At 54.4% G+C, this 24740-nt stretch overlaps 2 protein-coding genes across 5 annotated transcripts in view; both read left to right on the top strand.

The window, feature by feature from the left end:
* MECP2 (methyl-CpG binding protein 2) overlaps positions 1–9899 on the top strand; it is a 95469-nt gene extending 85570 nt beyond the window's left edge. Inside the window, exons 2-3 of one of the 2 annotated variants that reach the window (XM_066357377.1) lie at positions 385–439; positions 549–9899. In XM_066357377.1, coding sequence (XP_066213474.1) covers positions 677–1468 — 792 coding nt within the window. In that variant the 5' untranslated portion in view covers positions 385–439; positions 549–676 and the 3' untranslated portion in view covers positions 1469–9899. Of the gene's footprint in view, positions 1–384 lie in introns of both variants that reach the window. The other variant, XM_066357375.1, reaches the window with a different exon arrangement.
* A 2955-nt stretch (positions 9900–12854) lies between these two features.
* On the top strand, positions 12855–24466 carry IRAK1 (interleukin 1 receptor associated kinase 1). 3 transcript variants are annotated; one of them, XM_066356183.1, is made up of 14 exons: positions 12855–13070; positions 13163–13330; positions 13456–13587; positions 14039–14142; positions 14329–14517; positions 14753–14817; positions 14999–15113; positions 16139–16257; positions 16747–16954; positions 17780–17845; positions 20857–21093; positions 21798–22221; positions 22725–22868; positions 23341–24466. In XM_066356183.1, the coding sequence occupies exons 1-14, from the start codon at positions 12935–12937 to the stop codon at positions 23400–23402; spliced, it is 2169 nt and encodes a 722-aa protein (XP_066212280.1). In that variant the 5' UTR covers positions 12855–12934; the 3' UTR covers positions 23403–24466. The 3 variants fall into 3 exon arrangements, with proteins under 3 accessions (XP_066212280.1, XP_066212279.1, XP_066212278.1); XM_066356182.1 differs by having other exon boundaries at positions 12863–13070; positions 14332–14517; positions 22725–22871; XM_066356181.1 differs by having other exon boundaries at positions 12863–13070; positions 22725–22871.
* The last annotated feature ends 274 nt before the right edge of the window (positions 24467–24740 follow it).

Genomic DNA, 24740 nt, shown 5'->3' with positions numbered 1-24740 from the left:
CCCCAGCCTGATGGCTAGACAGCATCCCCAGGTCAGACCCCTTTGAGGACCAGAGGGGGCCTCCAGTGTCAGGCAGGTCCTTGAGGGCATCCAGGTGACAGCTGTGGAGCAGCTAGCACCAAGATATTCTGGTATGGGAGCAGGCCACCTAGGTGCCCACCACTGTGACAACTCAGTTGCTTCATGCATAACTGTGGCCGTACCCTTCAAGTTTTAGCTCATTTTGGCTTTTCTTAAATGTGACTGGTTCAATAGTATCGTCAGAGATACCAGCTGCAGAACATCTTCTGTCAAAGTTTATTAACACCTTCTGCTCTGCCCCATCTCCAACATAGCTGTGGAAGCTTCTAATCATTTTTTGTGTCTCTCCATTTGTTCCCACAGTCCCCAGGGAAAAGCCTTTCGATCTAAAGTGGAGTTGATTGCATACTTCGAAAAGGTAGGCGACACCTCCCTGGACCCTAATGATTTTGACTTCACGGTAACTGGGAGAGGGAGCCCCTCCCGGCGAGAGCAGAAACCACCTAAGAAGCCCAAATCTCCCAAAGCTCCAGGAACTGGCAGAGGTCGGGGACGCCCCAAAGGGAGCGGCACCGCGAGACCCAAGGCAGCAGCATCAGAGGGCGTGCAGGTGAAAAGGGTCCTGGAGAAAAGTCCTGGGAAGCTGCTCGTCAAGATGCCTTTTCAAGCTTCACCAGGGAGCAAGGCCGAAGGGGCTGGGGCCACCACTTCAGCCCAGGTCATGGTTATCAAACGCCCTGGCAGGAAGCGAAAAGCCGAGGCTGACCCCCAGGCCATTCCCAAGAAACGGGGCCGAAAGCCAGGCAGTGTGGTGGCGGCGGCTGCTGCGGAGGCCAAGAAGAAAACCGTGAAGGAGTCATCCATCCGGTCTGTGCAGGAGACCGTGCTCCCCATCAAGAAGCGTAAGACCCGGGAGACAGTCAGCATCGAGGTGAAGGAGGTGGTGAAGCCTCTGCTGGTGTCCACCCTTGGTGAGAAGAGTGGGAAGGGACTGAAGACCTGCAAGAGCCCTGGGCGGAAAAGCAAGGAGAGCAGCCCTAAGGGGCGCAGCAGCAGTGCCTCGTCGCCCCCTAAGAAGGAGCATCACCACCATCACCACCACTCAGAGCCCCTGAAGGCGCCTGCACCGCTGCTCCCGCCCCCGCCTCCGCCCCCACCTGAGCCCCAGAGCTCTGAGGACCCCGCCAGCCCCCCTGAGCCCCAGGACTTGAGCAGCAGCATCTGCAAAGAGGAGAAGATACCGAGAGGAGGCTCACTGGAGAGTGACGGCTGCCCCAAGGAGCCAGCTAAGACTCAGCCCACGGTCGCGACCGCCACCACGGCCGCAGAAAAGTACAAACACCGAGGGGAGGGAGAGCGCAAAGACATTGTTTCATCCTCCATGCCAAGGCCAAACAGAGAGGAGCCTGTGGACAGCCGGACGCCCGTGACCGAGAGAGTTAGCTGACTTTACACAGAGCGGATTGCAAAGCAAACCAACAAGAATAAAGGCAGCTGTTGTCTCTTCTCCTTATGGGTAGGGCTCTGACAAAGCTTCCCGATTAACTGAAATAAAAAATATTTTTTTTTCTTTCAGTAAACTTAGAGTTTCGTGGCTTCAGGGTGGGAGTAGTTGGAGCATTGGGGATGTTTTTCTTACCGACAAGCACAGTCAGGTTGAAGACCTAACCAGGGCCAGAAGTAGCTTTGCACTTTTCTAAACTAGGCTCCTTCAACAAGGCTTGCTGCAGATACTACTGACCAGACAAGCTGTTGACCAGGTTTCTTAGGGTACGCCTGCACCTCCCCTCCCACCCAGACCTCCCCCCACGTGGTCGTTATAGACAGCACTTGAGAGGACACTCCCATTTTCGGTGCCATTGGTGCCCCAGTCTCAGCTCTCCTCTCCCCCCACCCTGCCCCCAGCTTCCCCACCTCCCCCACTCCCACCCACGCTGGGACAAGGAGGTGTGAGGTAGTAGAGACAGTTGGAATCTTTAGAGAAGAAGACGGAGATGGCCAGTGGCTACAGCCCGTGTGATCGCACCCGTGGTGACACAAATCTGGCCTCACTCTAGCCCCAATCCAAAACCGACAAGGACATTTCATAGGATGGGGAAGTAGTACCTGTTCATTCCGGTCCTGGCGTGGCTCAGAGGGAGTCATCCTTTGAGCTGCTGGGTGTAGACTGGCCTGAGCCAGAGGAAAAGATGGCCCAGGGCCGGCCTCCAGTGGATGGCACTAGAGAGAGGCCACGGAGGCAGCAGGACAAGGTGCAGGCAGGCTCGCCTGGCTCTGGACCAGCAGAGCGCAGCAGGGCAGGAGGGACTCCTAGTCACTCAGAGCAGTCTGGGACTGGCAGTTAGAGGCTCGGTAGGGCAGGGGCCACAGGGAAGGAGGGGAGAATGTTCTTCCAAAACTTTCCAATTCTACTCCTTAGGGACAGCTTAGAACTATTTGCACTATTGAGTCTTCATGTTCCCACTTCAAAACAAACATGCTCTGAGAGCAAACTGGCTTGAATTGGTGACACCTTTGTCCCTCAAGCCACCGGATGCAGTGATGTTTAGAACTGCCTGGATCTGTAGATACCTGCGCTTGTTTTAAAGTGGGCTCAGCACATAGGGTTCCCACGAAGCTCCGAAACTCTAAGTGTTTGCTGCAATTTTATAAGGACTTCCTGATTAGTTTCTCTTCTCTCCTTCCATTTATGCCTTCTGTCATTTCATCCATCCTTTCATTTCTTTCCTTCCTTCCTTCTTCCTCATTCATCCCTCTGTTCCAAGCAGCCACAGTGCCCAATTGTACTCCAAACTGATTCTGGTTAGCTCATTCCCCCAGAACTCACCCCACCCTTGGCCTTCCTGCCACCAACCGCAGCCCAGCCTCACCCCGTTCTGAGCGCTGAAGAAGCCTAGGCTCTGCTAAGTCCACCTGACCCTAGCACCTCAACCTCTGAAGGGCAAGAGAACAGCGAGGTCTCACTCTCCTACGTCAGAAGCCAGACACTGAGCCTCCTCAAAATCTTCCACTAAAGAGAACTGGGTGGGAGAAATTGGGCCAAATTTGGATTTAGGAGCTGAGGGCAGAACAGAGGCCTCCCTGGTCTGCCACAGTCATCGAGAGGCCCATCCCTGACCTTGATCTCTGCCAGACCTGGCTAGTGCAATGCAATGCGACAGCAGCAGGTGGAACAAATGCAGGTGCCCCCAGACCTGAGCTGGGATCAGTGCCTAGAGCCACCCTCTCTACCCATCCAGGCTCCTCCATTATCCACCAGTTCTTTTGTAATGGACAACACTTGGCTTTTGCTTGCTGGAGCCTGGGTAGGGCCACTGTAGCCACCTTTCCGTGTCTGCGCCAGAGTTCCAGTGTAGGGGCCTAGAGGCTTGGGTTTGCTGTGGGATCCCATCCTTTCAACCTCTTTCAGGAAGTCCTTATCTAGCTGCATATCTTCATCATATTGGTATATCCTTTTCTGTGTTTACAGAGATGTCTCTTATATCTAAATCTGTCCAACTGAGAAGTACCTTATCAAAGTAGCAACTGAGACAGCAGTCTTATGCTTCCAGAAACACCCACAAGCACGTCCCATGTGAGCTGCTGCCATAAACTGTCAAGTGCGTGTTGTCTTGTGTATTTCAGTTATTGTCCCCTGGCTTCCTTACTGCGGTATAACCATGAAGGAGTGAAACATCCTAGAAACCATCTAGCACTTCCTTGCCAGTCCTTAGTGATCAGGATCCATAGTTGACAGTTCTGATCAGTAGCTTAAGAAAAAAACGTGTCTGTCTCTTCCAGAATGGTTAGAAGCAAGGGAGTTTTTCCCATTCTGCTTGTAGAGTCATAGCTGGCCTTTCTAGCATTTTTGTATCCATTTCCTATGCTGCAAAAGCAAGTCCTAAAACCAACGCCACTCTGCTGTCAACCCTCTAGGCTTCACTTCTGACTCCTCCTCAGAAAGAGAAGGGAGGTCAGAGGAGGGGAGGAGTCCTTAGGGACCCCTCTTCCTACAGAGACAAAAGGCTCCTGACTCCACAGTGGCCTTTCATTCCTGGCTCCCCCAAGAGATACTTATCAATGTGAGCAAGGCACTCAGTCAGTCTGTCATGGAGATAGATACTGTCCATTTTGGTTGGTTGGGTTTTTATGCGTTATACCTAGTCCCGTGAACTGTGGCTCCTGGGAGCAACGTCAGGAGCTGGCTGGCCTCCCCGTCAGCTCGGCACCATCTGGTCCTGGGAAGAGGAGTGCAGAGCCCATGAGGCCCCCCTTTCACCCCAAGTTTATTCAAGGGCTGTCTGGGCATTGGTGGTCAAGAACACAGCGCTGTAAGGGTTGTTGTCTTTCTGTCCAGCCTAACCTACAGCCCCCTATCTCCCCAGCGTCCTCCCTTAGAGTTCCAAAGCTGCAGGCAGTGCCTGAGGCTCCTTAGGGGTTTCTCTTTTTCCTACCTTTCTTCCACATTCCCTCCTCTTCCCCAAATAAAGGCATCATGAGTGAGTCACTATTAAGCAGGCCACCTTGGTGGTTTGTCACCCTGGTGGGCAGGGTCCCTGCAGCTCCCATGCCACCCCTGTTCCTGAAGTCAGGTTAATAGGAGGGTAGAGGGAAATCCTAAGCCCTGGAATTCTCACCAGCTATGTCCAGCCCTGTTTGGGATGTGACCTTGATTTTGTGTGTACTTGAACACCATGAAGACTGGGAGCATCTTTAAGGGACTGTGAAGAATACAGGAGCTGAGCGACAGCTTTCAGATCCCCATGGGTCTAGGTCACAGAGTCACGTTCCGTCTCGCCAACCTTCATTCTAATTGTTAGTTACTACCTCCTTTCTTGACTGAACGCTGTATGTCCTCCAGCTCCTCTCACAGTGCTCGGCCCAGCCCTGCCCTGCCCTGCCCTACTTGTTCTGCTATTGGTGGGCTTGTTCTTACCAGTGGAACTGCCAGCTTTGACACTTCAATGAACTGGGGAACTGGGCCACAACCAGGCTCTAGTACAATTTTCTTCTGTTGGCATAGGAGACACCTAGAAATGCCACATCCCCAGTCCATTAGTGCCAAACTAGCCAAGGACCCTAACCACTCAGCTCCCTGGAAAGTGAAAATTGTGGTGGCCTGAGGATGCTGGCCACAGCCAGCTCCTGGCTTTTACTGAGACCCCTATGCAGGTATGGGCACAGTCTATTCATTGGCATCATTCCAGGCTAGAAGTCAATAACAGTGGCAGGGAGGCCTGCAACAGCCCCAAGTTGTCTGCTCCTCTGCTTAGTTTGTCATTGCTGTAACAGCCATCATGAAAGTACAGTGGCCAGAAATAAACTTCCATGTTTGGTGGGAAAGGAATTTCCTTAGGTGACAGGCCCTCCGGATTTTAAGTAACTAACTCTTAACTAACTTTTAAGTAACTAGCTCAAGCCCAGGAGGGAGCAAATGTTACAAACTGAAGTCACCAGGGAACTGAGTGGATCTTGTGGAACATTCCCTCTGGGCTGTCTGGACTGATGGGGTCAGGGGAAATCACAGGTACTGTTTCTTGGACCCCTTTGCGCATCCATTTCTAGGTGGTGGTGGGAACCCTGAATTGCTTCCTGACAAGTTTCACACATGGAGTCTAGGACCAATGGCCCAGACCTCGAGAAGCAAGCTATGTCTAGAACTCTAGGGGTGTCTGCCTAGCCAGTCCCCCTAGTGCTAGCCCCTGGCGGGAGGGTGTGCACGGTGGCGATGGCGGCGGCGGCAGCCTGTGGGCCAGCCCCTGCTCCTATGCCACTGCTCTGTTGGATTCCTACTCTTCCTCTGCTTTCTGCAAGGGTCCATCTTTGCTCTTGGTCAGTGAGCCTGTTCACTTTGGAGGGTTTGTTGAGTCTCCATTTTTGTCTTTCTCTTTTAGATCAATCTTTAGAAAAGGCCTAATTATTAAAAATCGCTAGGATACTGCCTCCCCCAGGGTCTGAAGTTACATATTAAAGGGGAAAAAAGTGAACACTTAAACCTGCTCTCAGCAATTCAGAAGGAAAGCCTAGAAAATATTTGGCAAAAAGTTACATTTTAATATTTCTAAATGAATTAGAGCAAGCTTTTGCAAAAATTCTGATCTAAAAAGACTTGAAGCTTGGCCTGATGTGTAGCGAAGGGGATTCCAGCCTGAAGCTGCAGGATCTGAGGCTCAGGGCCATCCTGTCACTGGAGAGCCCGTCTCTCCTTTGGTAGCAGTCCCTGAGAACTTGGCTGCAGCCCCCCTGGTCCCAAAGCTGCAGGAGCCCAGCCCTTGGTCTGGGAAACAGTGGTCACCAGGGGCTCCTGAAGGCCTGCGTCATCCTCACTCCCAGCACCACAGGTTTCTTGCTCCGTTCTCATCTCCACAGGGCCTGCCCAAAGCTCTTGATTTGTCAAGAAAAATGAATTATAACTAAGGCCCAGGTAACTAGGAAGGAGAGAGTAATGTGCCCCCCTTGGCCTCTGCGTATGGCACAGTCTGTCACCTGAGGACATTCCCCTGCTCTGCTCTCCTCGGGGTCCAGGGCCTGGTGAATTGGCACTCCCTTCTGAAGACAGAGGCCTGAGCACTCGCTCACTGTGGTGTGTGCCCCACTCACCCCGAGGACCCCTGGGGCAGAGGGAGGGTGGCTGTGAGGATAGGTGCCCCCATCCCCGGCAGAGCTGAGACCCTCACAGGGGAAATCTGGCTTTTGAATTTCAGAGCATTTGGGAATCTTGGAAATTGTGTTTACTCCTCTAGCTCTCCCCTCTATCTTACCTTTTCTCAGGTCCTGCTCAGCAGCGAAAGAAAATGAAAAGGCCAAGAGGTTTAGCTCCTGCCCACTGGTAGTCTCTCTCCCCGCAGTGTTTGTGTGTCAAGTGACAGCTGTTTCTCCTGGTGACCCTGATTATATGCAGTATCTTATAGACGATATGCATAGGCCTACTTGGTCTTCTCTGTCCTAGGCTTTTGGTTTTTTTAGTTTTTCTGTCCCTTTTATTTAATGCACCAACTAGACACACAAAGCAGTTGAATTTTTATATATATATCTGTATATTGCACAATTATAAACTCATTTTGCTTGTGGCGCGCCACACACACACACACACACACACATACACAAACCTGTTAAAACTATACCTGTTGCTTAATTACAATATTTCTGATAACCGTAGCATAGGACAAGGGAAAATAAAAACAAAAACAAACAAAAAAAACAAATCCGTCTGCTGGTCACTTCTGTCCAGGCAGACCCGTGGTCTTTCCTCGCTTCTTTCAAGGGCTTTCCTGTGCCAAGCTAAGGAGGCTCCAGGCAGCAGCCGGGTTTCGCACTGTTTCTCCAGTGCTCGTGAGAGAGGGCCCAGGACGCTGGTGCAGGACAGTTCACCTCGGCGGGTGGGTGTGCGAGCGCTCCCTTGCCCTGCTGAAGTCCGGAATGTAGTTGGCACCGCCTGATCCCCCACCCCTTCCAGTGACCCGGCCAGAGTGACGTGTGTGGAGAGTCAGCTCAGCAGGCCTCCCCACCAGTAGGGCTCCCACTTTGCCGAGTCCAGGGGCTGAAGGGAAGATGGGAGGCCTGTTGTGTCTTTGAACACGTGAGCTGCACCAGGTAGAATGCCAGGGACCCCAGAAACCACATATGAGAGTCCAGTCCCCTCTAGGAGGTAGCGAAGACTCCAGAAATGTCCCTTTCTCTTCTCCCACATCCTGCGAGTAATTGCATTTGCTTTTGTAATTCTTAATGAGCAATATCTGCTAGAGAGTTTAGCTGTAACAATTCTTTTTGATCGTTTTTTTAAGTAATTAAAAACACCAAAAAAAAAAATCCAGAAACTTGTTCTTCCAAAGCAGAGAGCATTATAATCACCAGGGCCAAAAGCTTCCCTTCCTGCGTCAGTACTTCTGAGGCCTGAACCCAAAAGAGAAACACTCATAGGCCCTTTGGGTAACTGGGCTACCCGCGGGCCCCTCGGAGGACCTGGTCTGGGGATCACTCCAGCCTGCATTCAGTATTAGCAGTGGGTCACGACATCCTTGCCCAGCCAGCCAGGGATGGGGCCGAGGAGGCCGCTGCCGCTGATGCTTGGCCACTAACAGGTGGGTGTCCGCATGTGTCCTCGTGCATGCTTTCTGACGGAAATGTGAAATCAGCACCCGAGTTAGCCTCACCGTGACCTCTCACCCTGCCGGGCTGGAGCAGGGCCCTCCCAGTTCAGTGTTTCTGGGCAGCTGGACAGTGGAGTGCAAAAGGCTTGCAGAACTTGAAGCCTGCTCCTTCCTTTGCTACCAAGGCCTCCTTTTCTGTTTGATTTGTCACTGCTTCAATCAATAACAGCCGCTCCAGAATCAGTAGTTGATGAATATATGACCAAATATCACCAGGACTGTTACTCAATGTGTGCCGAGCCTTTTCCTCGCGCTGGGCTCCTGTGTACCCGGACACTGTAATGTGTGCTGTGTTAGCTCTCCCCCTTTCCCTCTCCCCCTCCCCTTGTTTTTCTGGGGGTTTTCTGTTTGGGTTTGGTTTGGTTTTTATTTCCCCTTTTGTGTTCCAAACATGAGGTTCTCTCTACTGGTCCTCTTAACTGTGGTGTTGAGGCTTATATTTGTGTAATTGGTGGGTGAAAGGAACTTTGCTAAGTAAATCTCTTCTGTGTTTGAACTGAAGTTTGTATTGTAACCATGTTTAAAGTAATTGTTCCAGAGACAAATGCTTCTATACCCCTTTTCTTTACAAACAAAAGAATTCGGAGGGAGGGGATAGTGACCGAGATGAAAGGGGCTGTCCTGTTTCCCCAGGAGGGGAAACCCGAAGAGATGACCCCTGCTCAGATCAGCCAGTAGCCACCCAAGAGGTTAAACCTAAGCCAAGAGACTGAATAGCTGATGTGTTGTCATTTTCAAAGTCAGAGCAAAACCAGGTCTTGTTCCACCCAGTGGATTCTTTTGGCCTCCCCTCCCTCCCAAGATTATTAGCATCATTGTCACTTTTAAGGACAGATGAGGTTTATGTTCCTGCAAGGGGAGCCAAGGCTGTAAGAAGGGCCCACCTAGAGCAGGCCTGCACTGAGTAGCTCAGATAAAAAGCGGGCATCTCCCTGGAGATCACTGTGGCCACAGGTCAGGTATATGTCGACAAGGAAGATTGGTCACTTTTCACCTGACCGCTCTTTCTAAGACAGGCCAGGCAGTGGGCATTACCGTTTAGGATGCTTCCATCACATCCCACCCATTATTGCAGTGCATGACACTAAGGTGACCTCAATTCCCACCATCCCAGGCGTTAGGATGATGGTAGGGTGGGAAGGTGCACTCCCTTTGCTGTCATTCGATTCCCAGAAAAATTTGGATGTGAGAAACCCCCTTCCCTTTCTGTCATAAAACCAGATCCTCCTCAGAAGCCGTTATCCCCACCATTGTTTTGGGTTCATAGAACAGGGACAGATGTGTGCTCCCTTAGCTCCTGGCAGCCCTTCCCTCTGAAAGGTGAGGACAGTACTGATTGTAGTGACCATCCGTACATGGGGTTTGGTAGCTAGAGGAACCAGGCAGGGTGGCTGCCCCCTCCCGAGTTGCAGTGACACAGGCCAGTCACCCTGTGCAGAGGGGAGCCCCGCTGAGGGTGGGAGAGGTAAGCATAGGATGCAGGGAGTCGCCCAGGACAGACTTGGCAGGAGATGTCTCGAAAAGCCCTCTATTGCATTCACCTTCAGTTTTGTGTTTTGGGACAATTACTTTAGGAAATAAGTAGGTCGTTTTAAAAACAAAAAAATATTGATTGCTTTTTTGTAGTGTTCAAAAAAAGGTTCTTTGTGTATAGCCAAATGACTGAAAGCACTGATATATTTAAAAACAAAAGGCAATTTATTAAGGAAATTTGTACCATTTCAGTAAACCTGTCTGAATGTACCTGTATACGTTTCAAAAACACCCCCCACTGAATCCCTGTAACCTATTTATTATATAAAGAGTTTGCCTTATAAATTTACATAAAAATGTCCGTTTGTGTCTTTTGTTGTAAAATCAAGTGATTTTTTTCATAAGGTTCTTTTACTATTTGAAAGGATGGGCAGCACGCAGTTTTATTTTATTTTTGTAAGTTTTTTAATACGTGTGAAAGCAAAGACTACTCAGCATGCCTTTCTAAGTGACGCGTTTGCACCTTTTGTTGGGAAGTACTGTATCCTTTGCTGTTAGCATTCTCGATAAATCTCTCTGTGAAAGTGACTCAAGGTCTGGGCTTTCATTATCTGACAGCTCACAGGACAGTATGGTGGTGTGTTTCCTGATTCGGTCTGGCTGTCCCTGAACACAGGAGAGCCAGCTGCTTTCAGGGCCGCCGTGGGAGGAAAGGGCAGCCCACTCACTCCATACACTGCCTCCCCTTGGGTGCTCCAAGGCCACCTTCCCAGGCACACTGCTCCTGCATGTGTGAGGAAACTCTGGGGTGGCAGGCTGGGAAGGACTTGGCACAAGTCTGCCCACTGTACCCTAGCTCCAGAGGCAGGTGGGCTGCAGGCCTTCTGCACAGCAGCACAACCTTCCTATTCCCGAGGGCCATGATAGGGGCGCCTCTTCGGTCTGGATGCGCAAGGTCCTTTTGCAAGTACACCTCTTTCCCCAGCTCCAGCTCTTTCTGTGCCTACCACCCGAGACTCTCCCGTGGCCTCTGCTGAATTGGCTCCCTGCCCAAAGGGAACACTGTCATCACGCAGGTTTATAGGTGTCACACCCTGCCTGCGCTTCTTGGCTTCTGGGTAAGGGTATGGGCTCTCAGGAGCTACCTGCCCCGCCACAGGCATCCCCACCAGGCTGTTGCTGGATTCAGGACAACTGCTCAGTGTCCAGCTTCACATGCAAATGTGGACATACCTATTAGGAGGTGCACTCAAAAGTCCTGGACTTGAATGTTAAAACAAAAGGTTGAAATTCAACCTTTGTGTACTGAGTATCTCTTGTGTGCTAGGCCTGTCCAGAACGCTGCAGTTAAGCAGTGAGCAAGTAGGATCAAGTGCTTGTTCCCTTAGAGTTTAGTGTGTATGTGCATGATAATTTCCCACACTCAGGGCGTGGCTGGCCTCCTCTCTGAGAGTGGCTGTGGCTTCTGGGAACGGATTCGAGAGGACAGAGTGGCAGAGGGAATCCCTCTGGGGTCAGGATTGAGAGGACAAGGGGGACCGTGAGGGAAGACCTGCTGCCTTGGAAGCATGCATCTAGCTGGAGAAACAAGAGCAAGGCACCTGTTGCTGCTTGTGGGGTTTTCTCCCATCTATTGGCGGAGGCTCAAGAAGGATGCACCAGAGATGCTAGGCACACCAGGGGCTGCAGGCCGCTCTGCCAGAGGGGCCTCGGGAGCTTTCACCCTAGCTTCCACACAGGGAGCTATTTGAACTCCACCTTGTCACACGAGGGCCAGAAAACTGCAATGCAAACTCATGGATGTAGAAGCCCTGGCCCATTCACGGAATCCTAAGGAATTCTGGGTGGTTTAAGGCTGCTGACATGAGCAGAGAGCTAGACATGAGGTGGGAGGGTAGGGGCCACATCGTGACAGCAGTGGAGGCTGCTCTGAAGAGGTGGGACCCATCTGTAGGCTTCAGAAAGCATGGGAAGGTCTTAGGAGGAAAGCTATGTGGCTTGATTTGTGCCTGAGGAAGAATATCCAGGCAGAGATGTGGCAGGGAAGCCAGCCATCAGAAAGCCAGCATTCATCCAGGTAAGAGAGTAGTGAGGGCAGTGGGCCAGTGGGAAGGAGCTAGAGTCCAGAGATTTTCAGGGAGACAACAGGAAAACAGTGGCTGCTGCCTGACCATTGCTGGCGTGGTGGATAAAGGCATCAACCTGGAATGCTGTGGTCGAGTTTGAAACCGTGGCGTGCCAGGTCAAGGCACATACGACAATCAATGAAAGCAACAATGAGATACTTCTTGCTCCCCTACCTTCCCTCTCCTCTCTCTGTAAAATCAATAAATAAAAATCTTTTTAAAGAAAAAGAAATCTCTCTCCCTTCCTGTCTGTCTGTCCCTATCTGTCCCTCTCTCTGTCTCTGTCACACAAAAATAGTGGCTACTGATTCGAGATGGAGGAATGGAGGCCGCAGAGCATTGTGGGAATGGGCAAGAGAGACAAATGTGGCCAAGATGTCAAACAGGCTGGGAACTGAGCTTGGTGTCTGTCCACTGCTTCAGCAAAGAGGATGGGAGAAGCCATCCCCACAGGAGAGAGTGCAAACTGAGCCAGGAATATCGTAAGAGGGAGAGGGGACAACAGGAGCTCCGAAGGAGCCAGCAAAAAAGGAAAAGTGGAAGATGTTAAAAGGTAACAATTACTGGTACAGGTTCCTGTGGGAGCGGAAAAGACGGGATCCAGGGTACAATGGTGAGCGAAAATGACCAGAGCTGGGCAGACTGCTGTACAAATCTCCAGATCGGTCTTTGTGCACCCAGCCACCGCCAGGTGACAGGAATCCAGCCAGGAGGCCTTTATGTATGTAACCCACATCTGACCCGTCCTGCTGGCATCTCTGACGACTCGCCACTGCCGCCCAAATAAAGCCAAACGTCTAAAGAGGACCTGTGACTCTCACAAGGCCGGGCTCCAACCCCTTCCGGAACGCCCTATGCCTTCGCCATAGCCTCCGTGCTTAGTGCTGGGAACCGCTCTCCTCCATCTGTCAGAGCCCCACTTGGACGGCCCCTCCTACTGGAAGGCCGCTTGCCGGCCTGACTCCGCGCAGTGGCGCTGTCTTGGCGGTAACAGATCGCGTGAGGCGCCCCCGTGTGGCCGAGGGTCGCGGGGGCCGCGGGCAAGATGGTGGAGGCCGGGGCACCGCCCCTTCCGCCCAGGCGGGCGTTGCACGAGGTTGGCTTAAAGGGGAAGTGAGTCAGTGTCCGCGGACGCGGCCGGCCGAGGCCCTAAGAGGCCCCGGCCCGGCGACGGCGGCAGCGGCCATGGCTGGGGGCCCGGGCCCGGGGGATCCCGCGGCCCCCGGCGCCCAACACTTCTTGTACGAGGTGCCACCCTGGGTCATGTGCCGCTTCTACAAAGTGATGGACGCCCTGGAGCCCAGCGACTGGTGCCAGTTCGGTAGGTGACGGCGGGCCGACTGGGGAGGAGCGGGGGGAGGGGGCGCACGGGCCCCAGCGCCCACACCAGACCCGATGCTCCCTGCCCCGCAGCCGCCCTGATTGTGCGTGATCAGACCGAGCTGCGGCTGTGCGAACGCTCCGGGCAGCGCACTGCCAGCGTCCTGTGGCCCTGGATCAACCGAAACGCCCGCGTGGCCGACCTCGTGCACATTCTCACACACCTGCAGCTGCTCCGCGCGAGGGACATCATCATGGCCTGTGAGCTCGCAGCTCTGGGACCTGGGACCTCCCCACACACACACATACACACTCAGCTGGAGGCCTCCCACAGGGCTCCTCCCCCTGCCAGGGCCTAACTATCCTTTCCTTCCTTAACGCCCCAGGGCACCCTCCTGCCCCCCTCACACCCTCCAGCACCACTGCCCCGATGACCAGCAGCATCTCTGCACCCCCTGTGGCCAAGGCCCCCAGCCACCGGAAGTTGCAGTCAACAGCTTCCACCCTCCTCTCCCCAGGTAAGACGGCTCCGGTGTGGGGCTTGATGGACCTGAGAAAAGGGCCACCTTGATCATGGCTGTGGCTCTAGACCAGGGGTCCCCAAACTTTTTACACAGGGGGCCAGTTCACTGTCCCTCAGACCGTAGGAGGGCCGGACTATAAAAGAAACAACTATGAACAAATCCCTATGCACACTGCACATATCTTATTTTAAAATACAAAAACAAAACAGGAACAAATACAATATTTAAAATAAAGAACAAGTAAATTTAAATCAAACTGACCAGTATTTCAGTGGGAACTATGCTCCTCTCACTGATCACCAATGAAAGAGTTGCCCCTTCCGGAAGTGTGGCGGGGGCCGGATAAATGGCCTCAGGGGGCCGTAGTTTGGGGACCCCTGCTCTAGACCCCACCTTAGACCCTACTGCGGGTCTCTGCCTGCCTCTCACTGGTGTCTTTATGAAGTTTTTCCAGGTTCCCAGACCCATTCTGGGCCTGAGTGCGGTCCTGTCCCAAGCCCTGCTACCCTCCAGCCACCACCACCATCTCTAGCCTTTTATTCTACCAAGGTAGGTGGGTCCTGCCCCCGGGAATGGTTCCAGACAAGGAACAAGAAACCCAGGCTTTGGCACACCAGGGATCCCAAGCCGGCCCAGCACTGCCAGCTGGGAGGCAGGTGGGCTGGGGTGGGGTGCTTGTGGCCAGGACTGAGGGGAGGAGACAGGGCCTCACCTGAATGGGGTCTCTTTCCACAGCAGAGCCCAGAGAACCCAGTGTCCTTCCTACAAGGGACCCACCCCTCTCCATTCTGCTGGCCCCTCCATGAGATTTCCCAGGGCACCCACAACTTCTCAGAGGAGCTGAAGATTGGGGAGGGCGGCTTTGGCTGTGTGTACCGGGCTGTACTGAGAAACACAGTGTATGCTGTGAAGAAGCTGAAGGAGGTGGGTGTAGCATCCTGGTGAGGGCCCTGGAGGCCGGCAGCAGACCCTCACCTTTCTGGTCCGCAACTCTGCTTCCCCAACAGTTCCTTCAGCCCTCTTATTCCCCAGCTCAAGGTCCACAGCCCCTTGGTTCTAGACCCAGGACAGATGGTACTGGGAATGGCCATCAAGCCTTGGCTACAAGAGCCTCATGCCCCCCCCTCCCCGCCGCCCCGCTTTTCCCTGGGGGCTACAGGAGGCAGACCTGGAGTGGACCACTGTGAAGCAGAGCTTCCTGACCGAAGTGGAACAGCTGTCACGGTGAGCCTGGGGCATCCCTCCAGGACCACATAGCATGGGACCTAGCTCCCTCGGACACCAAAGCCTGCCAGGCCCAGCCTAGCTAAAGAGCCGGTCGGGACTGTTCACCCCCATGACAGCAAGATGGAAAGCACAGTGGAGGCTGGGAGTCAGAGCACTCAGGCCCCACTTTCCCAAGCAGGTTTCGTCATCCAAACATCGTGGACTTTGCTGGCTACTGTGCTCAGAGTGGCTACTACTGCCTCGTCTACGGCTTCCTGCCCAATGGCTCCCTGGAAGACCGCCTCCACTTCCAGGTATTCTTACGTGGCCTGGTACGCTTCCCCATACCTGCAGCGCCTGGCAGAGCGGGGCATGGGGCCTGGGCTCTCAGCCTCCGCGAGTAGGTCACACTGGCAGGCAGGGCCTGGTCTCAGGGTTTGGCCCAAGGTGGGTCACTGTTTTCTGGAGCCTCTCCCTAGCTGTTCCCACATGTCTGGGAGCCTGGACCATGGTTATATACTCAGAGGAACCTGGCTCAAGATTCTTTCCTTTGCAAGCAGAGTAGCCGAGGGGTCTTGTCAGTATTTTTCTTAAGGAAGGAGGCATTGGGCAGCAGGCTGTACTATCTGAACCCACAATTGGGCCCTGTCCAGTGAGGCACCTACAAGACGAGGGTGAACTGCACACTCACCCCAAAAGGGGTTAGTGGGAAAAAAGCCCCCAATATGTCCTGATCACACTGGGAAAAATGAATGAGCTTCAGGAACTGAGAACCGCCAAATTCTAGGATGACTCCAGAAAGTACATTCTTAGCTATTTTCCCAGCATGTTTGTTTTTTTTAAGTGAGAGGAAGGGAGATAGACTCTCACATGTGCCCCGACTGGGATCCACCTGGCAACCCCCATCTGTGGTCATTGATCTGACCAAACAAGGTATCCTCAGTATCCGGGGCCAACACTCGAACCAATTGAGCCACTGGCTGCAGGAGGAGAAGAGAGAGAGAAAGGGGAGAGGGAGGGGGAGAGAAGCAGATGGTCACTTCTCATGTGTGCCCTGACCAGGGATCCAACCCAGGATGTCCACATGCCGGGCTGATGCTCTGTCCACTGAGCCAACCAGCCAGGGCCTCCCAGCATGTTTTATAAAGCAGCAGAATAACTTAATCTTGTGAAATAAGTTCATGGAGAATCTGCTCCTTATTTTCCAGAAGGGGAAGCTGAGGCCCAGAGAGTGAAGTGCTTGTCCACATCTCATGGTTACAGGTGGAGGGAGGGTTGCGGTTATGGAACGGTTGCCCCCAGCCTTCCCTGTGCCCCTTTGCTTCCTCTGCTGCTCCAGACCCAGGCCTGCTCCCCTCTGTCCTGGACTCAGCGCCTGGACATTCTTCTGGGCACAGCTCGGGCGATTCAGTTTTTACATCAGGACAGCCCCAGCCTCATCCACGGAGATATCAAGAGGTAAGGAGAGGACACAGCCACACCCCTGTGTCCCCTGAGAGCTGCAGGAGTGCAGTCTATGGCAAGGCAGTGATGCTCCCAAACCCTCTACCAGCAGGAGTCTGGTCCACAGGGACCCTGCCCTGAGTGCCCCTCGTGAGAACAGGCCTGCCTTCTCCGGCTCAAGGCGGAAGTGGGAGACGGTGCAGCCCTGAGAGCCGGGATATCAGAGCCGGGGCCTAGGGTCACTGAGGACCTGGCATGGGACAGATGTGGAAGCAGAGACCAGGGACAGGCCCCAACATGTATAGGGGCTGACCTGTACAAGCGTGGTCTGGGTGCTGCTTGCAGCCTCGCAGGTGGCTAGACTGTTCGAGCAGTACCAACCACTTTCTGTAGGCAGAGTGCGTTCGGCGGCTCCAAGCCCAGTTACATCAGGGCTAGTCAGTTGTAGGGGGCAGAGCAAGCTGGGACAAGGGCCGGGCTGACATCCTTCCCTTCTCCCCTAAGTTCCAACATCCTTCTGGATGATAGACTGATGCCCAAACTGGGAGACTTTGGCCTTGCCCGTCTGAGCCGTTTTGCAGGGGCCAACCCCGGTCAGAGCAGCACTGTGGCTCGGACTCGGACCGTGCGCGGCACCCTGGCCTACCTGCCTGAGGAGTACATCAAGACGGGGAGGCTGGCCGTGGACACTGATACCTTCAGCTTCGGCGTGGTGAGCCACGTCCCCCTCTGATGGCTGGAGGGGTGGGGAGTGTGGCCAGCCAAGGCAGGAGGGCCTGGAGAGTTCCATGTGGAGCCGGTGGCCAACCCGGCGGGAAGCTAATGAGCGGAGCTTCAGCTGCAGGCTCCTCCCTCCCTAGCATAAGTCCCCTCCTTGGCCCTGCACTTCATTTCATATTTGTCATTTTGTATTCTTTTTTTTTTTCTTTGTATTTTTCTGAAGCTGGAAACGGGGAGAGACAGTCAGACAGACTCCCGCATGCGCCCGACCGGGATCCACCCGGCACGCCCACCTGGGGCTACGCTCTGCCCACCAGGGGGCGATGCTCTGCCCCTCCGGGGCTTTGCTCTGCCGCGACTAGAGCCACTCTCGAGCCACTCTCGCGCCTGGGGCAGAGGCCAAGGAGCCATCCCCAGCACCCGGGCCATCTTTGCTCCAATGGAGCCTTGGCTGCGGGAGGGGAAGAGAGAGACAGAGAGGAAGGGGGGGGTGGAGAAGCAAATGGGCGCTTCTCCTATGTGCCCTGGCTGGGAATCGAACCCGGGTCCTCCGCACGCCAGGCCGACGCTCTACCGCTGAGCCAACCGGCCAGGGCCTCATTTTGCATTCTTTTTCTTCAAGTCGGCGCTCCAAACTGCCAAAGCTGCAGTCCCATGATCTGTCCCTGCGGGGAGCTGATCGTGATCTGCCCGTCCAAGGGCCGGGCCACACTGCCTAGCCCACAGGCTGCCTCTGCTTGCAGCCCTCCCCAGCAGGGCCTGGGACAGTGCCATCCTAGAAGCCACTGCTATGCTCTCCATCCTGCTCTCTCTGCAGGTAGTTCTGGAGACCCTGGTTGGCCAGAGGGCTGTGAGGATGCATGGACCCAAGACCAAGTATCTGGTGAGCCTCCTGAGGCAGGGAGGGAGGGTGGGAGCGAGGGAGCGAGGGAGCGGGGCACGGAGGCGAGGCGTTGCTCCTAGCAACCAACAGGTGCAGCCCTGGAGGGTGGAATGATCTGGAATGATCTGGAACGCAGCACCCTACAGCAGTCAGCCGTTCCTGCTGCTGACTCATCTTTGAAAGCAGGCAGGGCTCCAAACAGCTTTTTTTTTACCTTGCTGAGGAAAAACCTGTCTTTTTTTCTGTACATGCATTAGGCCTTTCCAGACTCTACCCGGGCCTGGAGGAGGGGCAGGGGCATCCCAGCGGGGTAGTTCCAGTGCTTTGGGACTGGAAACTGCAGTGGAAAACAGCACGGGAGCCTTTGAGAGGCTATGGCAGAAAATAGAGCAGGCTCTGAGAGGCCTTCTTCTGGGCGCCACGGGGCATGCGCAGATGACCACTCCCTGTTGTGGAGGCCTGTCTGAGCTTCCCCCACCCCTTACTCCATGGTTCCTGTCTACCTTACCAGGGACTAAGAATGGGCCAGGAGAAAGGAGAACTGAGTTCTAGTCTCAGCTTTACTTTTTTTTTTCTTTTGTAGTGAGAAAGAGAGAGGGACAGACAGACAAGGGAAAGAGATGAGAGGCATCAACTCATAGTTGCTCATTGACTTCTCATATGTGGCTTTACTGGGGGACTCCAGCCGAGCCAGTGACCCCTTGCTCAAGCCAGCAACCACGGTGTCATGTCTATAATCCCACACTGAAGCCAGCGACCTTGAGGTTTCGAACCTGGGTCCTCTGCATCCCAGGCCGAGACTCTATCCACTGTGCCACCGGCTGGTCAGGTGCAAATTCCTGTTCTTTGCTGGGACCCTTTCCCCGTGTGGAAGCAGACCTAATGCCTATGCAACACTTAGCCACTTTCTGGGCCCAAAACATGCTCGGTCAGTGTTTGCTTTGCCAACTTGACCAACTGGTATAATTGCAGCTGCTTCTGCGTCCACTCCTAGCTTGGGGTTGTTCTTTGTCCATTACCAGGTCTGGGCCAGGAACCAGGGAGCCAGATGGGAACCCACCTTCCTTCACCTTCCACGCCCATAAGCACATCCAATTGGGGCTGCTCTTCATGTTGTCATCACTGCCCTGGACTCCTCAGGGCATCCTTCTTTGGTCTTCTTTGGATCTTTCCTATTTGTTCTCTGTGCTGCAGCCAAACTAAATCTTTCAAGAAACCTAAAGAGACTGTGGAAGCCCCTTTGCTTTCCCACTGTGCTTGGGATGAAGGCCCAGCGCCTGAGCGTAGCTACAACTGCCCAGGTCCCGCAAGCACCAGCCTTCCCTCTGTCCTCTAGGCTCCTTGCTGCCTGTCCTAGGGCCTGAAAAGCCACCCCGACCCCGCTCAGGGGCTGCTCCTGGTCCTTCCCACCTCAGAACGCCAGGTGCTCTTCAGTCCTGTTTCTGTCCTCAAGCGTCTTTCTGTGGTACATTCCCCTTCTTGGTTCTGCCCTCTCTGGTTAATTCATGCTCTCAGATCCCAGCTCAGGTGCCACTTGCTCATGGGCCTCCACCAGTTTCCCGTTGCTTTTATAGGCTTGTTGTTGGTGTCCCTATCCTCTAGGAAGTTGGCTCTGTGAAGGTGGGCCCAGGCCATTCTGTTTGCCACTGTATGCCTAGGGCCTGAGGCAGTGCTGGACACACAGTGGGTGCTTAAATCAACCTGAAGAAGCTCTGGCTGGGTAGCTCAGGTGGTTAGAGTGTCATCCCAAAAAGCCAAGGTTGTAGGTTCGATCCCCGGTCAGGGCAAGTACAAGAATTAACCAATGAATGCATAAATAAGTAGAACATCAGCCCTGGCCAGATAGTTCAGTTGGTTAGAACATCGTCCTGAAGTACAGAGGTTGCTGGTTCGATCCCATCAGGGCACATACAGGAATAGCTCGATGTTCCTGTCTCTCCCTCCCTCTCACTAAAAATCAATTAATTGATAATTAAATTAGCCTGACCTGTGGTGGCACAGTGGATAAACCGTCGACCTGGAACACTGAGGTCACCAGTTCAGAACCCTGGGCTTGCCTGGTCAAGGCACATATGGGAGTTGATGCTTCCTGCTCCCCCTGTTCTCTCTATCTCTTTCCCCTCTCTCTCACTCACTTTCTAAAAATGAATAAATCTAAAAAAAAAATCTCTTAATAAGTGAAAACCAGTGTTTCCCCCCCCCAGCTTCCTCTCTCTCAATAAATTGATTGATTTATTAATCAATCAATAAATTTAGCTTGACCAGTGGTGGCGCAGTGGATAGAGCATCGACCTGGGACGCTGAGGTCCCAAGTTCAAAGCCCTGAAATCACCAGCTTGAGCGTGGGATCATCAACATGATCCCATGATCACTGGCTTGAGCAAGGGATCACTGGCTCAGGTTGAGCCCTCTGGTCAAGGCACATACGAGAAGCAATCAGTTGAACAACTAAAATACTGCAACTACGAGTTGACGCTTCTCATCTCTTTCCCTCCCACCCACCCCCCTTGCTAAAAGAATTAAAACTAGACAGTGGTAGAGCATTGGCCTGGCGTGCAGGAGTCCTGGGTTCGATTCCCAGCCAGGGCACACAGGAGAAGCGCCCATCTGCTTCTCCACCCCCTCCCTTTCCTTCCTCTCTCTTCTCCTCCCACAGCCAAAGCTCCATTGGAGCAAAGTTGGCCCGGGCGCTGAGGATGGTTCCGTGGCCTCTGCCTCAGGCGCTAAAATGGCTCTGGTCGCAATAGAACGACGCCCCAGATGGGCAGAGCATCGCCCCCTGGTGGGCATGCCAGGTGGATCCTGGTCGGGCGCATGTGGGAGTCTGTCTGACTGCCTCCCCGTTTCCAACATCAGAAAAAAATACAAAAACAAAAACAAAAAACTAGAAATAAATAAGTTTGTTTATTTAAAAAAACCCAAAGGAATACACAGGAGTCAGTGAGCAAGGGGCCGGGGAATTCAGCCGAAGGGACAGCCTCCCTAGTGGCCATACAGTGTCTGTTCCACAGAAAGACCTGGTTGAAGAGGAGGCCGAGGAGGCCGGGGTGACCCTGAAAAGCACCCAGACCACACTCCAAGCAGGCCTGGCCGCAGATGACTGGGCTGCCCCAATCTCCAGCCAGATCTACAAGAAGCACGTGGACCCCAGGCCTGGACCATGCCCACCCGAGTTAGGCCTGGTGCTGGGCCAGCTGGCTTGCTGCTGCCTGCACCGCCGGGCTAAGAGGCGACCGTCCATGACCCAGGTATCCTGAACGGGAACAGAAAGTACTGAGGCACCCACTGCCCATGGGGGCTGTGGCCTGCTGGAAACCTCAGTCCTGACACTACCCTGGATTTAGCCCAACACAGCACCTGCCAGATTCGGGAGACAGAGTCTCCATACATTTCTCACTTACCCTTTGGTTCTGCCTGGGGTGGTAGGAACCCCACTGAACCCTGTCTGGTATATAGAGGCAAAGGGCTTCATTATGCCCCCTTCTGGATGGAACGCACCATTGCATCTGCCTTTTTCTGTCCCGTCCCTGGCCCCCACCTCTTTCCCTCTTGACAGCTGAGAATAGAGAAGCCCCATTTGAGGGCAGCAGGGCAGTGAGTTTCACTTTTTAAAAGACAGATAAGTGACAGAGAGAAGCTGTCTTCACTCCTTAGCTTTGGTAGCTGTGACTCAGTGCTCCTTTTGGCAGGGACAAAGGGACAAGGGATAGAGCTTTCCCAGCTGCAGGGTATGCCAGCTTAGTGATCCCCACGCCTCCATAGCAGCTGTGTGGGGCCTGGGGTGGCAGCCCAAGCCCCAAGACAGGTCCCGGATGACCTGGCGCAGCCTTGTGGTGTGACGGTCTTCTGTGAGGGCTCTGACTGGTCTTCACGGCCGAGCCTGGCCCACCCGGGAGCAGCGGGGAGCCCCACCCAGGCCACTCACCTTGAGATCCCCTCTTTCTCCTCCCAGGTGTACGAGAGGCTGGAGGAGCTTCAGGCAGCAATGGCAGGGCCATCTCTGGAGCCAGAGGCTACCAGCCGCAGCCCCCCTTCCCCACAGGAGAACTCCTACATGTCCACCATCAGCAGGGCCAGCCCCTGGCAGCCCCTAGCAGTGCCCTCAGGAACCCCCGTCCAGGCTACAGGGCGGCTGCAGAAAGGCCCCAACCAGCCAGTGGAGAGCGATGAGAGTGTGTCCGGCCTGTCTGCGGCCCTGCATTCCTGGCTCCTGACCGCGAGCTCTCCCCCAGGCTCAGCCCTGCCGGACAGCCCGGGACAAGAGGCTGCCACATGGGCTCCAGCACCCCTCGGGCAGGCCAGCTGTATTCAAGAGGGTGCCACCCAAGAGTTGAAACGGGGGAGCAGCCCAGGACCCCGGCCCACAGCTGTGGAAGGTAGCTGGGGACAGGTGTCCAGAATACAGACCGAGGGCCTCCTTTGGCAACAGGCCCCATACCTCACGCCTAGCCTTCTGGGATGAGATATCTGGGGCCTGCTGTTAAGCTCACTCTGTCCCTAGCAAGCTCCAGGCCTCTGTCTTGGAATAAATAGGTGGCCTGCCTGGCCTTGGAAAGGGCTGCAGAGGATAGCTCCGCGCTGTCTCGTCTCCCTCAGCCATGCCCCTAGGTGGGTGAGGAGAAGCCAGGAGCTCACTTCCTGACAGCTGAGAACAAGGAAGGCTCTATTCAGGACCAGCCTCCGAGCCTAGAGCCTAGCTGGGACCCGGGCCAGGGCGCAGCCCCTTCTAGGCCCTGCCCTCAGGGCCCTGAGAACTTCTGTCCTGAAGGGGCGGGAAGCTAGGCTGGGGGCGGGAAGACCCATGAGACCGGAAGTGTCAGTGAGGAACTCCTAGGGATGATGGCCCCTGAAACGAAGAGGGTGCTTTATCTACCCCCAGGATCACTCCTGGGCAGCTCTACGTCGTCACGGCCACCGCAGATTGTCATCAACCCAGCCCGACAGAAGATGGTGCAGAAGCTGGCCTTGTACGAGGATGGGGTCCTAGACAGCCTGCAGCTGCTGTCGTCAAGCTCCCTCCCAGGTAGCTGTGTGCACTCTGCAGCTGGGTGGCCGGCCCCCAGGGCCACTCGGGCGGTTTCCTCAGGCCAGCCCCACACAGCAGAGTGTTTTTTCTGATTCATGCACTGGTGGGGCCCTTGCTCCCAAGGGTGTGGGACAGCATGAAGGTCGCCCCCCCCCCCAACAATGGCTGGAAGCCCCGCCTGCACCCACGCCTCCCTTGGGAAGTTGTGTATTCCAGGGCAAGGCCTATCCCAGTTCCCTCACCTACCGGAACAGCACCTCTCGGCCTTGGGGCGCCAGTGCCCCTCTATGCTTCCAGCGAGCATTTTCCATTCCAGGTGCTATTTGAAGAAGCTCTGCTTAGGAATAGAAAGCCCTCATTGCAGAGAGGACCTCAAAGCGGAGGCAGAGCCATGGCCCAGTCAGTGAACTGGGCCTCTGGCAGCCAAGGAGCTCCCCCATTCGCTAACTGGCCTCTCTTTCTCCTGCAGGCTTGGGACTGGAACCCCAAAACAGGGAGGGCCCGGAAGAGAGCGACGAGTTTCAGAGCTGATCTGTTTACCTGGGCAGATACCCCAAACTCGGAAGTCAAAGTTCTCATGGTTGGAAGTTCTCAAAGCACACAAACCCTCAGGAGCCTGTGGGCAGTAGGAGTGGGGATCCCAGACTCGCAGGGCAGAGCAGGTGGTGGCCCTGTGCTGCAGGGCTGTGGGCACAGACCGGGCTCGGAGCCACCCAGGCCAGCTGCTGGAAGCTGTCAGGAGGGCGGGACATCTCAGAGGCCTGCCTTCGTCCAGCATTTGGGGAAGAGGAAAGTCAGTGTAGTGGGCGGGCTGTGGGGGAGGAACACGTGTCTGCACAGGCCATGGAGGACAGGTGAGCAGCCCGCTGGTACGGTGGGACGCGGCAGGGAGCCAGCGGCCCCAAGAGCTGGGCAAGATGTTTGCAGCCCCGGCCTACAGCAGCAGCCCGTAGCCCTTCTCTCGGCACTTTTCTGAAGCCCTGGGGGAAAGGAGCCACTCTGTAGAATAGAGCAAATGAGGCCTGGGGCCTCCCAGCCACTTGTAATGCGGAAAAGTGAGGTGTGGCCGTCCTATTGTTCCATCCTCTAGCTAGAAGTGAGGGTTCTGAGATACTCCCTGGAGTCTAGCAGCATCCCCCCCCCCAGGCCAGTGTCCGGGGCCTCACTGAGGAGCTGGGAACTAGCCTGACGTGACTGCCTGCTAGCCAGGCCACCCCTGGGTGCCATGGACAGGTACCAGACCAAGTCAGGCTCCGGAGGCCACAGGCTCGGCATCAGGCCCAGGCACTGACTGTGACAGAGGGGCCACTTCCCAAGGGTAGCCTAGGCCCGAGTCCTGTGTTACCTAGCCAGTGAGGAGCCCCAAGGCAAGAAGCTGGGGACCAAGGTAGACGAGGAAAAATAAAATGGGACTCACAGTTTTAGAAGCAAGTGAGGTTTCATGAAACGGCTCTTCAAAAGTAGCCCAGGACTGTAGCGCAGGCTTACAATAATTTCTGTGTCCACAGTCATGAGTCACACACACTACATGCCCCACAAAGCTAGGCATCGATGAAGTCCAAGTTGTACTGGAGTAATAAAAGGTTATGTTTCAACCTCTGGCTGTACTTGTGGAGTTTGTTGCACTGAAAGCCTCAAGCTTTTTTCTTTATTTTTGGTGAGAGGCAGAGAGACAGATAGGGAGAGATGAGAAACATCAATTCTTTGTTGTGGCACCTTAGTTGTTCAATGATTGCTTTCTCACATGTGCCTTGATGGAGGAGGGGGCCGGGGGAGGCTACAGCAGACCAAGTGACCCCTTGTTCAAGCCAGCAACCTTGGGCTCAAGCTGCTGAGCCTTGCTCAAGCCAGATGAGCCCGCGCTCAAGC

The sequence above is a fragment of the Saccopteryx leptura genome, chromosome X (genome assembly GCF_036850995.1).
Source record: "Saccopteryx leptura isolate mSacLep1 chromosome X, mSacLep1_pri_phased_curated, whole genome shotgun sequence".
In the NCBI taxonomy this organism is placed as follows: Eukaryota; Metazoa; Chordata; class Mammalia; order Chiroptera; family Emballonuridae; genus Saccopteryx; species Saccopteryx leptura.
The sequence above is the reverse complement of the archived record's forward strand: the minus strand, read 5'-3'. Positions and strand labels throughout refer to the sequence as shown.

Bases quoted from the DNA above. Each gene is read 5' to 3' on its own strand.
- IRAK1 (XM_066356181.1), top strand. From the start codon at position 12,935: ATGGCTGGGGGCCCGGGCCCGGGGGATCCCGCGGCCCCCGGCGCCCAA. The intron at 14,818-14,998 runs GTGAGCCTGGGG...TTTCCCAAGCAG, and splicing joins GAAGTGGAACAGCTGTCACG to GTTTCGTCATCCAAACATCG. The intron at 16,258-16,746 runs GTAAGGAGAGGA...TTCTCCCCTAAG, and splicing joins ATCCACGGAGATATCAAGAG to TTCCAACATCCTTCTGGATG.